At 37.5% G+C, this 14,278-nt stretch overlaps 1 protein-coding gene across 1 annotated transcript in view; it reads right to left on the bottom strand.

The window, feature by feature from the left end:
- SLC49A4 (solute carrier family 49 member 4) overlaps window positions 1-14,278 on the bottom strand; it is a 62,646-nt gene that overhangs the window by 39,292 nt on the left and 9,076 nt on the right. Inside the window, exon 2 of the mRNA XM_056496956.1 lies at window positions 3,411-3,504. Coding sequence (XP_056352931.1) covers window positions 3,411-3,504 — 94 coding nt within the window. The remainder of the gene's footprint in view (window positions 1-3,410; window positions 3,505-14,278) is intronic.

The following is a 14,278-nucleotide window of genomic DNA, read 5'->3' as shown; positions in this document are numbered from 1 at the left end:
ATTAGTGATGTTCTTGCAACCTCCACGCAAGGGAAGAAGATTCAGGAAAGGTACAATCTGGTAACATCTTTTTTTCCTTTATGTTCTATATAATGTACATTAACTGTAAACTAAATAAACAGGTGTGGCAAATGAAGTTTTCATAACACTTAGAAAGGAATAATAAATTTGGGGTCAATTTACTGTCATATATCTGGCACATTTGACAAACCCAGAAGCACATGGTACATAAGAGAAATTCTTTTTAACATGCTTGTCTGTATGATAGACTCATTAAGCTCACCAGTTACTGGGCCGGGGAGGAAAACAGGTGAAAGATATGGTACATGAGAGGAGCTTTTTTAGTCCATGTAAAGGATGGATCTTCCATCAAACTTCAGCATTTTCCCCAGGTACTCCCACTTCAGCCTGCACTGAATTTATGCAGTTCTGGCATGGATTTCCAGTAAAATTTTAGGCCACACACTAGCAGAGAAGAAAAATTCACCATAGAAAATTCATAGCTGCTTCAAGAGACACACTGAAATGTGCAATTTGAATTTTCCCTCATATGCATCAAATATACTGAAAAGAGGCCCATGTTTAAAACATGACTCGGAGGACTGGGGATGATCTTAGTCTGATATTGCATGCTACAACCAAAAAGAGTGGACTGGAAAGGGGCTTAAGAATATACCTGGATATTACAGGTCTGTTTGAGATAAGGAGCATAAAGCAGCCAGGATTAAATGTCAGTCTTAACAGTGATCTCCTTACACCTATGACTGCTCTGATAGGTGGTAGGCTTTAGTAGCTCTCCTTAATGTTAATCACAAGAGCTTAGGGAGCAGAGCCTGCTACAAACCACAGAACCCCCAATTTAAGCCTTACAAACCTTATGAACATTCTTATAATTTTATGTATATTAACTTTCACAGAATTGCTCCATGGAAATCTTCAGCATATTCCCACAGATTACTCACAGACTGAAGGAACACACTACGAAACACACAAAAGCATTTAAAAAAATTCCAGTTACACTGGCCTCTGAAATTCTTCCAATTAGCTTGTGTGTGATCTTGTCCCTCTAACAGGCTCTCAAATTCAAATTGTTGTATTAACGCATATACACATTTAGAATAAGTGCATAATTTGGTGCTTAGCCAGTTGTGGCTAATGCATTAAGCAATAATGCTCATCTCAAAAATACTATTTTATTTGGTATCACACTTCAAATAATGGATGAAAACTGGCCTTAAACCTTAACCCACGAAACCATGCAAGTTATGGAGGATAACATCACACTGTCTGTACAATTATTCACAAAGTCTTAAGAAACTTTACTGAAAAACATTATTTTGCTTCACACAGTTTGTCATAATTAATTCTTGGTAGATTTTTTTAATCAAACTGTGTAAAAGATCAAGCTTCTTCCTCATGCAGAGCTACAACTCTTGAAAATTTCTTTTTTCGGAGTAGGATAAGTAGACAAATTTATCAGTTTCAGCTGGAGATGATACATATTTTCACAGCATGAATATATGAAATTATTAAACTTTTCCATCAGTATTCTGCTCATACTCTTTTTTCCCTATATAGTTTTCAATAAATTTTAACATCATGTTTTATACTCACTCATCAGACTCTATATAGAGTCCAAAGCCTTTCTTTGTTCCTTGAAAGTTTGTTCTTAGTTATGTATTCCATTGTTTTCCTAGGCCCACTTTCTGCAGCTACACTGGAAAACCTTGTCTAAAGGTGATAAGAATTTGTAGAAACTCTCCTTCCCACTCCACAAATGATACATCACATCTAAATCTCACCTGGGAATTTTCATCTTCTCTGGTATTTACTGTCTTCATCCTTGCTTTGGTAAAGCCTAGGGCAGCACATGTCTTCTGGCATACATCATAAAATAAGAGCTACATAAAACACCACATTTCATTGCATTTAAGCCATCTGTCCCATTTCAAAGCTATTGATATTTAACCCAAAACTGATGAGAATCAACAAACTGAATGTTGAGCGCCCCTTGACATTTTAAGAAAATGTAAACAGAAGGTAAAAGGAGGACAGCTCTTTCTGGTCACCCAAAGAGTGCATTTTCCTCAAAAGGGTCACTGTGAAGGGTAGCACAATATGGTTAGTTCAGCCTGCTCTGCTCACACAGTCCCTGAGCATCCTGTCAAAATGGCCAACACTGGGCAACCAACATCAGGAGCACCTTGAGTGCTTCCTTGTATGCTCACATTAGTGAAGCTGCATCCCCTCACCCAACATTCTGCTCTCAGTTTACTTATCAGAGCTAGTTTTACAATTCATGTGGTTTTCACATTCTCAGTTCTCTCAATCTCTTTCTTTGTTTTATGCATGGTACCCAGTCATCAGCTTTTAGCTTCACACCAAACATTTTCTTTCTCAGCTTAAAAGGTTCCCAACTTGATTTTCAGATTAAGTAATACTAAGAGGATTTGGAAAAAAAAAAAAAAAAAACAACCAAAAATTCCAAACAACTTGCTGGAGTAATACCAGGACTGTGTGGTAGAATTCAACCTGACTAGAATTCAAGGGGAAAAAACCCAATCTACATAAAATATTTTATTTGTAAGATCTTTTCTTACTGTTTACACATTATGCAAGAATAAGTAGCAAAGAACCAGTGCTACTGCTTTTTTTAAGTAGCAGAGAAGAGCAGTAATGCCTGCATACTCCCACCTTCACACTAAGAGGCAAAAGAAAGTTAAGTGAACAAGTGATCCACATTCCCTGGCTGTATAAAATGAGCACTAGTCCTTAATGAGGATTCCCATATTCGGGATATGTTGATGGAACAATTAAATTGTTTGGCTTGTGGGATTTTTAGGAAGGAATCTGTTTCTTTCACAAATTTGTAAAGTGCATGTGTACAGCAGACAATCATTTAATGGAAGAAAAAGTACAAGGCTACTTTGGAACATGGACTGGAAGAGACTACATGAAAAAAGCCATTTTGCACAAATTCATCTGTCTCACGGCATGATCCCATACATTCAATATGAGAAAATGAACTAATTATTCAATATTTGCATACAAATTACTTATTTTTGGGGGTTGAGGCATGGCTCCCTGTGTGATCTTGGGCCAGTTTCTGAACCTTGCTAAATCTCTGATTACTTATTTGCAAAGCAGATTAAAATTAGTTATGCAGTATGGGGTGAGATTAAATTGACTCAAGTTTGTAAAGGGCTTTCTGATCTTCAGATACTATGAAGAAGAAGGACTAGAAAAATCCATTTAAAAAGCAAAGCAGCATGTAAACCTATGGCCACACAAAAAACATTTGGTATATCAACTTCATACAGAAAATTTGTACTATTTCTTTGTAGTAGCAGCAAAAATTATATTAGCAGAAAGAATAAAATACATATATTAAAAATAATTAATTCACTTACTTCTTCCTAATTTCTAGGTCTGAAACTGGAACACATCTCAGGCCAGCTCCCAATACCATGAGGGATGATGTTAGTAGCACTGTTACCCTCAGACCTAAGATGAAAAAACAACAATATTTTACAAGTTAAATCAGTAATGTTGCAAAAGAAATGTTGCTTAAATATACATATATATTTAAATGCAGTCTCACAAAAATAACACCTATTTCTTTCAAATCATAAGCACTTGGTGCTGATATAAATTCCAGACACATTATGAAATTGTGAGTTATTTTCTACACTTACACTCCAGAATTATGAAGGCTTACTCTTGGCATAGTAACATACAGGACTGTATCCAAAATCTTTACAGACATTCTTGAAAGTGAAAAGTGGTAATAAAAGTATCATCAAAATGTACAATATTCCCTTCAGAAATAGAGGCATTGGGGAACATGCTTTACTGTGTTATCTGAAATCTAGGCAGACACAAAGAAAAATCTGGACTTGTTCATTCTTCTCCAACCACTTAATGAGCAGAGACACAGCACTGTTATTGTTTTCTTTCATAAAGCAGATATGCATTTCATCCCAAAGAAACAACCATTTATTCAGGGGAAAAAAAGTGCGAGTATTTTTTGCAGTCCTTGCAATTAGGGCAGATTTTTGCTGCTCTCAGCTCAAATTGTCAGAGGTTGTAAATATCATACATTAGAAAAAAGCCACAATTGACTGATTCCTTGAATATGTTTTTTCCTCATGCTATTTTCAACTCAGAAGTGCTTAGATTAGAAACAACCTTATCTTCGTGCTGCAATTCCTTTTGCCAGCAGTTTGTTTGCTGCTAAGGTGTTTCCATCAGCAGCAAACAGTGACAACTGAGGGGCTTAAGCTCCAAAACATCAAAATCATAAATACTCATAATTAAAAACCACAGAGAGAGTCTGCATCTGTGAAGTTGTAAATTTTGAAACAATTTCACAGCAAGAAATGGAAAATAAAGAGCCTTCACGTTCTTAGTAGAATATAATAAAAATTATTAATGATGACAAACATGTAATACCTCTAACATTTAGGTAAAACTAGTAATTACCCAAAATACAGATGGTAAAAGAACCTGTCCTGTGATAAGTCACCTATCAAACAAATGACTGATTCTTTCTAAAGGTGCCTATTTTCAGAGGAGCGCTCCCTCTGACTCCTGTAATCAATGTAATTCAAGCAATAGTTGCATTATATATTTTGTCTCCACATATCTTAATAAGATGTAATTTTACTGGGTGAGACAAAATTTTGCTCATATTTTGACATTTCTTAGTGAACCTCACTCATGGGTATGCAACTCCTGGTGCTGGACACTGCACAAACCAAACCAAAGACAAGCTTCTCTATCAATCAGTGCAGCCCAAAACAACTCAAACAAAAGTAAGTCAGTAAGTAACAGCCTTTCTAAAATGGAACTGAGACTTCCTTTGCTAAGGCTCAGTCATCAACACAAGGAATGCCAGCTGCAGTGATGTGACTCCAAAGCACACCTCACATCCCTAATGCCCTGGAGAAGTATCATTGGCCAAAAATATTTCTTTCCTGGTTAGGATTTCCCAGTGCCTCTCCCAAATTAGTTCCTTGACTCTGTGCTCAACCAGCAAATGCTGCTGTTAAACTGGTTTTTCAAGTGTGTTCAGAGAGCCCTAAACAAATGCTTATTTAATATGGCTGTTCAAAACCTTCCTGTTCCTATGTTTGCTGGGCCACCACAAGTCTCCATGTGACATTTATTTCCATGTTACCATACTGCCCATGCTGTGCTGGGGGCAATTATGTGTATCTGGATTGCATACATGATGCTTCTGCCTTTTCTTCTTGGAAATTAATCTTTGTTAGCACTGCTTTTGTGTACAATAAAAATCTGTATGCAGTAAGGATTGGAATTTTATTGAAGGAAAATTGAAATAGAAATCTTTTATATGAAAAATCTGAAGTTTTCCATTAGGAAATGCTATAGACATTTTTCTGAAAAGGTCTAGCAATGCACACACCACCTTATTTTCCATGTAAACTAGGCTCTTTTTGAACTACATTTCACAAAACCTGGTGCATTTTGCCTTTCAAGAGACACAAGAACAAGGACAGCATGGAAGGTGCTGCTCACGGGGCTCTGCTTGAAGTGCAAGCTGGGGGCAAGCCCAGGACACAGCTGTAAATGAGAAACAGAAATTCAGGTTTAAATCACCACAAGACCCAAAATGAGTGTTCCCATATAAAAAACTCCTATGAGTTCTAATTTTTAAGAAAATCTCTAAACCAAAATATATACAAACCAAAAAAAGTTTTAAATTAAATCTGGACAAAAATTTCCTTAAAAAAAACCCCAACATGCTATTTGGTGAAAAATTAATTAGATGCTGAAGTTTGCCTCCAGCCCTAAATGCAGGCTCATCTTAATGTCAACCACACGTTAGATAATTTTAAAGTAAAATTATTTGTTAAAGCTTCACAATCATGTATGCCTGATCTTTTCATTCTTTGAAGTCCTAATCTTGAATACTATTTACTGTAAGGTATCCCTTTAAAATGTTTTGATTGCCCAAATTATTCTTTGTCCTTTTTTTTCTGTTTCCACCATAACATGTAAATACACCCCTGAAAATTCCTTTGGTTAATGCTGCATGTTGAAAATGATGACACCAAAATGAAAAGACTATCAGACAAGCAGCCTATTAGACATTTTCTTTGCTAATTACACAATATAGTTTCACCCTCTAAGCATCTCACCCTATTATTTTGCTTTACATTTTAACTCTTTTCCATCATTGTTAGAAACGTCTTTTTATTTATTTCAGTATTTTTGTTTTGAATGCTGCAGTTGTTGTTACATTGAATTTGACATCTTGTATTACTCTAAAAGGTGCACCCCAGAGTGCTTAAGATAGCAACCATGCATCATAAAGACTAGAAACCAAAGTAACCAACGAAGCTTGAAAAACAGCCTGTGAATCTTGCAGAAAATTATGTCTCTACTTTAAAAGATCTAAGCAATTCACTCAACCAAGAGATTTTGTGTAGATGTAATTAACTTCATTAATTCTACCCTGTAAATGCAAGCATTAATTGGAGGGAGGGAGGAGGGTACAGCTTCTTAAAACCCATCATTCAGTTACTCTCCCTTTCTATCAGAGGTTTCTGACATGGATGGAAGGGGAAGAAATTCCTTTAAACCAGATTTTTGCCAATGGATGGAGTTTTGAGTTCTTTACACCTTATCTCCTTAGCTGCTCCTTCCCATCCTGTTCTTGCAGGAGGTTTCTGGGCCCCACAGGTGGCTCTTGAGCAAACTGTGGCCTTGCTCAGAACAGCCAAACCTGATTGACAGCAACAGAAAAGTCCAAGCAAGCGGCAGAAGTGGAGTCAGTAATAAAAAAGACGTATTAATTATCGTTTATGAGTGTAACAGTCGATATTGTTCAACTCTTTAACCCTCCTGTGGCTCGTAACACCATCTGCTTTATGACTTCAGCAGCCAGTGCTGAATTTGCTGTTTCATATTTCTTTTTAAAACTACTGTCTCCAAACTCTGGCCACTATTACAGATTAAACAAACTCTCAAGTCACAATCCCCCACCACCCACAGCCCAACACAGCAGAAGCAGAACCCCACCATGCTGGAAAGTGGGGGCAGCAGCTGCCAGCGGCACCCAGCTGCTCTTCAGCTCCCTCACAGCAACATCAAGCAAGAGCATCCAGGACGTAGGTGCTGATCCCCCACAAATCCTCCAGCATGCCTTACTTTCAAGATGCTCTTCAAAGTATATGAAAAGAAAATGCATTCCCTCACCCCCTACATTACTGACCTGTAACCCAATGAGTGAAGTACTATGCTCAGTTTAATAAGAAACTTAAAAAGATGCTGTTGTCCTCATTCCAACAGTTTATACATTAGAGTTTGCCATTCACAAGGAGAATGTGATTAACTCATTCCTGTACATCCCCTACCTGAGCCCAGCACAGCAGCTCCCTCAGTTCCCCACAAGTGCTACAAAGCACTGCAAGCAGCCTCTTCCAGCTCAGAGCATCACACACATGGCAGACTTTGTTTGAGTTTGGTTTCCCCCTACAATGAAGCATTCTTCCTTAGGGAAATCCCAGCTGGATGGGCAGAACAGAGAAGTTTTTACCTTTCTCCTTTTTTAAAGAGAAGTTTGGCCAGAGGAAATGCTGCTGGATTCAGCCCTTCCCTTGGCACAGCAGCAGTGATTTCCCTCATACAGCTTATACACCCTACTCTTAGATGCAGCAATATTTCAGGGGTTTCCTAACTTCCCTTGAGATACTAAAATCAGTTCTCACAAATACCAAGTACAAGAAGGCTCTGAGTAGAAACAAGTGACACCAGCCTCCTGCACTTTTTCACAGTTTTTAAAGACCAGGCTGAAAGCGTGAATGGTCCCCTTCTCACACTGAACTGAGAGCATTTGCTTAACTTCTATCATTTTGACTAAAATATATCTAGCTCTGAGAAAATAGAAAAAATAGGAAATTAAAAACTCACCAATTGCACCAGCTGTTTCAACAATTCACTGTTAAATCATGCTTTCCCTCCCAATTTAAAGCAAATTCAAAGAAGCTGTTATTTTGCCTTTCTTGACAAAACAAACCACAGTCACTGCATGCTTCCTTCTATGAAATTAACCTATAAAAAAACAACTTTTACATTTAGTTTCAGTAAGCAAAGTATTGAGCTCCAGGTCTTCCACAATTTTAATTTGGTCATAGAATTGTTTTTATGTCTTGTTTAAATGTCCTCCTTACTGGTCAAGCATTATTTTTAAATGGGTTTCTTTGCTGGATACCAATTCTCTGTTTCATATGATGGATCTGCTTTTCTCCCTTCTTAATATATGCCTATACATTTAGCTGTAATTTCAAAAAAGGCTTAATTAAACAGCTCTCTTTATCAGTGTATCCTGAAAGCACAGCCCACACACACCATCCTCCAGAAATCTTTGGATTTTAATGACAAAATACTAATAGCTGCAACATTTACTCTCATAACATCAATTATTTTTGGCATGATTAAAATACCCCCAAAAAATTGCTTTGTACTAAACACAGTGAATAAAACTTGCATTGTGCCTGCTCTTTGCCAAATTGACTACAGTCATTAGGGAGAATAAGTGGCAATCCTCTTTCAGAAGAGGCATCCTTGCATCAAGCAATACAATTTTCAAAAGAAAACAACCTTTTCATTGATGTAAAAATACTTCATAGCTTGAGATGTGCTCCCAGTCTTTCTGCTAACACACAGAATAAACTTGAAAAGTCAGTATATTGGGACTGCCTTGGATTCCACAAAGGCACTTGATTGCAGAGTGGCATAAATTGTGTTTGGAAACTCTAAAGAAAAGAAATACGTTCTCAAGAATAGCATCAACAAAAACTGAGAATCAAATACAAACACTGCATGCATGAAAGAACAACTACCAGGTCATATGTAGCTAATCCAAAATTACAGACTCACAGATAATTCTGAGGTGGAAGGGACCCACAAGGGTTGAGTCCAACTCTTCAGTGAATGGCCCATACAGTGATTGAGCCCACCACCATGGAGTTATCAGCACCATTACCACCATGCTCTAGTCCTAGTTTGGTGGCCAAGATATCATTGGTGCTATTATTTGCTGCTTCTATCACTAGGGGCTGTGCCTCCCTTTTTCCCTCAGTATTGATGCTGAGGCTTCTGTTATTGCCCCATTTCAAACCTCTGTTTCTAAAATAAGCTGAAGCCAAGTGTTTTCATTCCTTCCCCTGGCTTTATGTGGCACTGCCAAGACAGCATCCCAATCTCAACTGGAAAGATTTAGGACCCAACTACTTTTTTTTTTTTTTTCTGATTGAAAATGAAGCTAACTCAATTTAAACATTCTGCAAGACAGGTGACAGCACCCTTCTGGCATCAAAATGTAAGAATCAAACTCTATCATACAGAACCTGTCTGAAATAAATTAAACCCAGAGCTACATTTCAACCCTCAGTCTTGTCTAGGGCACAAGATCTTTTCCTGTACTAATCCACAACACAGCCCAGTTCCACCTTTCAGTGAAGGGTTGCAGGGCAGATTCCAGCTGACACTGCTCCAATTTCTGTCTGACAAACAGTTGGCAGATTGAGATGCCCATATGAAATATGTACTAGAAACTTCTTGAAATGTAGATGTAGGAGGTAATGATCTTCAGAGGGGCAATTTCTCTTCACAGTATCTTACAGCTGTTGCAACAGAATCTATCAGCAATTGCTGCCCAGTTAACAGCAAAGCTATAAGCAAGAGTTTGACATGTCTATATAAATTGATTTCCTTGCTGCAAAATTTAAACTTGAGAAAGCAAACTCTGTACACAAACACAAGTTGAAGTACAATAATTCCTATGATTTGGAGAAACTTTCTCATCGGGGTCAGAATTTCAGTAGAGCCAACGTCCCTGAAGTGTCATCACCACTGATGGGGGAACCCACAGGGAAGTCCCTGCCAAATCAGGGTGCCAACAACCAGATCTGACCCATAGATAAGGTCATCTCTGCTGCTTGCACTTGTTGGACAGACATAGCAAGGCTGCATGCAAACTGAAAGCATGAGGGCCAATACACATGCTTTCTTTTTTCCAGTGTACCTCCCAGATGAAGAACATGCATACTCTGCATAAACACTGTCATGTGCACCCTTGTAAGGAGAGTATCCCTCCCAAATTCTGAGATTAGTTAAGAACTTTGTAAGAAGACACTATATAGCTCAGAGACTCAAAGCACAAAATTAAGCCTGTCAAGTGTTTCACAGTGAAGACACTCATCCTGAGGGAAATGACTGAACACATATAACCACAGAAACAGAAAAGAAAGCTGACAGAACATAATTGTGAGAAACAAACTAAACAGAATGCAATTGAGAGTTATTACGACAATCACACAACCACTCCACAATTCTTGAGCTGCTGCATCTTTTTTTTATGTGTACTCCAACTGTAAGGAAACCAAGACACTTAAGTACACACCCTAAATTGCACGGCTCACTTCTAGTTTGTATTGTAAATACTGCTCCTGTTTTTAAGTTATTTTTATTCTTCCCCACACACATCCCTCCCCAACACTTATTAAAGGATAATAAAGTCCTTATTTTTTTGTTTACTCTAGATACAAGAACTTGACAGCACCTGTGAGAAAGAACAAGCTGAAACAACCATGTCAAGAGGCTGCAGGGTGCTTTTATCTCATTTGCATGGATGAAGCCAAGCCCATGTGAACAGTGGACCTACACTGTTTTTAAGATTATCCCAACATATTAGGCAAGCAGATAATCAATCTCTAAAACATGTCAAGGAAAGTATCACTTAATTCTCCTGTGCTCTACTCCTCTACATTTAGTTATTACAGATTTAATGATCCAAATTCTTTACAGAATTGGCTCCACTACCACGGATTTAACCACAGCTGGTGACACTACACCTGCAAATATAAAGCAAGTATTTCAGAGTTTGGGCAGCGATTTATAAGTCTGTACTGTAAATAAAATAGTCCTGCTTTTAAGAACTGAACTGGCTTAATCTAAGCTTTCAGATCTACAAAAAGGTAGCTTACAATAACAAAGCTTCCTTCCATATGGCAGAGAAGGATTTTGAAGCATTCTAACAGTTCAACATCAACAATGGGAAAAAATGGCAAAATATGTAAATCAGAAATCTGCATTGCAAGTTTATACAAGTGTTGTAAATTCTATTCAGCAATCCAGAGACTGACATTTTGCCTGAACAGATAAACAAAGTGCTGAGCTGAATGGTATTTGCCTGAAGATCAAAATGATGATTTTAGAATCAGTTTTAGACCCTTCATTAGAATATCTCCTATTCTTTAACAACGTGTTTCTTGTCTCAAAGGAGACCAATTATTTCAGCCAATTATTGTTATTATACATTTTACTGCAAAAAGCACACATTTTATCTTCAACTAATCCAAGTGCACTGAACCCCTCCTAATGCTTGCAGAGCATCTCTGAGAGAAGAGAGCACTGGTTTAGGGCAGCAGGACCTGCATCTCTCAACATGCCTTATGAAATTGTGCAGGCCACTTCTGCTTCTCTTTCCTCTCTTTCCCCTGCCCTCTGCCTTGTTTATTCAGGCTATGAACACAAGGAAACATGAGCCAGTCTCACCATTGCTATTAGAAAGTCTGGTAAATCAGGTTTTCTCTTCACCTAAGGTGTACCTCACCACCAGTGCAGTGCTGGTACAACAAAAAAGAGCTATTTAAGTACTTCATAAATCTGTGACATTAACAAACACTTGTATGAATTGTTCTTTCTTCTCTCACCACAAGTAGTTGCTTTCTACTCTCTGAAAATTCAGGTGAATCATTGAATCTATCTTTCCCATTTGATAAAAATAAATTTACATAATGGCACGTGCTAGTGTATATGTAGAGATGCAGAGCAATTGACAAAAATGGCCAATAATGCAGTTGGAGGCTAAACCTCCTCACTAATTCTGAAGCTAAAGAAAGGATATCACTAACAAGTTGACAAAGTACACAAGAAGCCTTTGCTCCAGCTCTCCTGAAAGAACACCAACCTAAGTGCTTACAGCACCACACAAAGGGAGGGAAGCACTTTCTTTTCTCTTTCCACTCTTTTCAAGAACTCCCAATTGCACAGCAGGCTCAATTACCACATCACTAACTACAGAGCTTTACCTGTGGACACAAAGAGCAAAAACAATCTCTCTTACACACATCTACCAGGGAAGATGTTCTGCTGTTACTTTGATAGTACTTGCTCACACCACTCAATGATGCATGAAATTCTTCTTTTTAAAAAGCACAGAGGCATTTTTCTTTGCATCAACAGAGTATCAAGAAGCAACGGTGCAGCAAGGATTGGCAGCTACATTAAGTACTGTTTAGTGCATCCACTAAGCAGGACACTAAGTGCAAGGCTTCTCCTTTTTGTTACCCTTGCTGTGAGTGGGGGAAATAAAGAGCTGGAAGAGCTTTACTGATGCAATATCCATGCAGGTCTTGTGACTTATATAAAAGGTCACTGGAGTGAGCTTTCAAATTTTCTCTGCGTGAATAGTTTCAGTGTTACTTTAACATTAAAATGCATCAGGCACTATTTAAGATACACAGTTCATTCTAAAAGACATCTTTTGCAGCATTATAATGAGTCCTAAACCCATCGTATTTTTTAAGGGTCCTGATCAATTCTTTAGGTTCATGTGATTAATTAAAATTATAACACTACCACCTTTCTCAAGTATTCAAAAGAGATGGCTGTCATCAACAAATAAAAAAGTAAAACAAAAGTTTCTAACTGTGGTCATACTTGATGTCCTGTATTCTAGAAAAACACCAGCATTCTTTGCAAAAAGCAGAAGACCTCTCACTTTCAAAATATGTCACTCCCTTTGGCTGAGTCACAGATCTCCAGCTCTAAAAACAGGAAACATCTAAAAAATCCTCTCTACTAAAAATCTGCATGAGAAAGCTTAATTTACAGCTTTTGAGGAAGCTGGAGCATTGATCACAAGCTCCTGCAGCACAATTACAGCTACACCACAGCTACAGAGCTACAATAGTACGTGCACGCGAGAAGCATTAAAAAACCAAAGTTATGGCAGGAAGTGCTCTGAATAGCTCTGAATGTCACCACCAGGAGAAAGGTAGGGCAAGCCACAATTTCCCTGGTGCTGGGAATAGATTGTTTATAATATATAATAATATAATTGTAACAAGAAAACTTCTTAAAGAATTTTATCAGGTCTTTGGTCTGCTCAGGTAAGGCTATACCAAGCTGCCACTGGAAGAATTCAAATACTCTCCAAAAAAATTTCTAAAATAATTGAACAGCTGCCAAAACATTGTATTTCTTCAATTTACTTCTGCTCTTCTCAGCACTGACCACGGTTGTGGGGGGTTGGGTGTTTTTAAACAAATGTTTTATATAAACCAATTTATTTTTTTACAATGTCAGACTACAGATTTTCACAACTGGGAAGATTCTTTCAGAACCTGTGTTATACACTGTTTCATCAAACTGAAAAGGCAAGCAAATACCACTGTTTTACATGACTCCTTTCCCACAAGCAAGGCATTTCTTACCAGAAGGAAAAAAAAGCACAGGTGAAAAATCAGCAATGCAGAAAATACCCAAACTTTATTAACGAGTAATGAACCTCATTTTTGTGTTTGCTTCAGACTTGTTTCTCACTCCTAAAATGCAACGCGAAACTAACGCCTAAAAACGTCTGCTGAAAATAATGAATAAAAATTATTTTGTTTATGCAGTCATGTAATGCTTTTACTAGAATTCAGAAATCAGTAAAGTGGGGTTAGTTCAGCATTACCAAGTGAAAATGGTCTTTTTTTGTTCATACTTAATTTCTTCTGATGAAAAAAATAAATATCACGTTAACTCTTTGAAGAAAAGTCTCTGTTTTCTTTAAAGGCAATAGATTCAGCTTTCAGAACAAAAGCTGATCTACTCTTTTTCTCTTTAATAGAATTCTAAACTAATAGCTTGGAATTATAAATATAGTATAAACATACAGCTACCAAAATGAATGCAATACAGCTTTCCTGAGTACTTAACTACTTCCATATTAAGAATCTATGTGAAAGCCCAGGGGACTTCGATAATAGAGAAATTATTGTTGTCGTTCATATTATAAAAGTTAGTACCAGCTACTTTTATGCAGCATACCAGCTACCTTTATGCTGCCACGCTACCAAAACTCCCAGAAGAAAAGAGACTGCCAAAATTTCAATGTTTTTAAAATGCAGCAAGGCAGTGCAAAGAAAATGGCATTTTAACACTTTTTGTCCCATTCCACAAGGCTTTCCAGAAGGGG

This window comes from Oenanthe melanoleuca, chromosome 7 (assembly GCF_029582105.1).
Source record: "Oenanthe melanoleuca isolate GR-GAL-2019-014 chromosome 7, OMel1.0, whole genome shotgun sequence".
Lineage (NCBI taxonomy): Eukaryota > Metazoa > Chordata > Aves > Passeriformes > Muscicapidae > Oenanthe > Oenanthe melanoleuca.
Note: the sequence above shows the minus strand (reverse complement) of the source record. Positions and strands in the feature narration are given on the sequence as shown.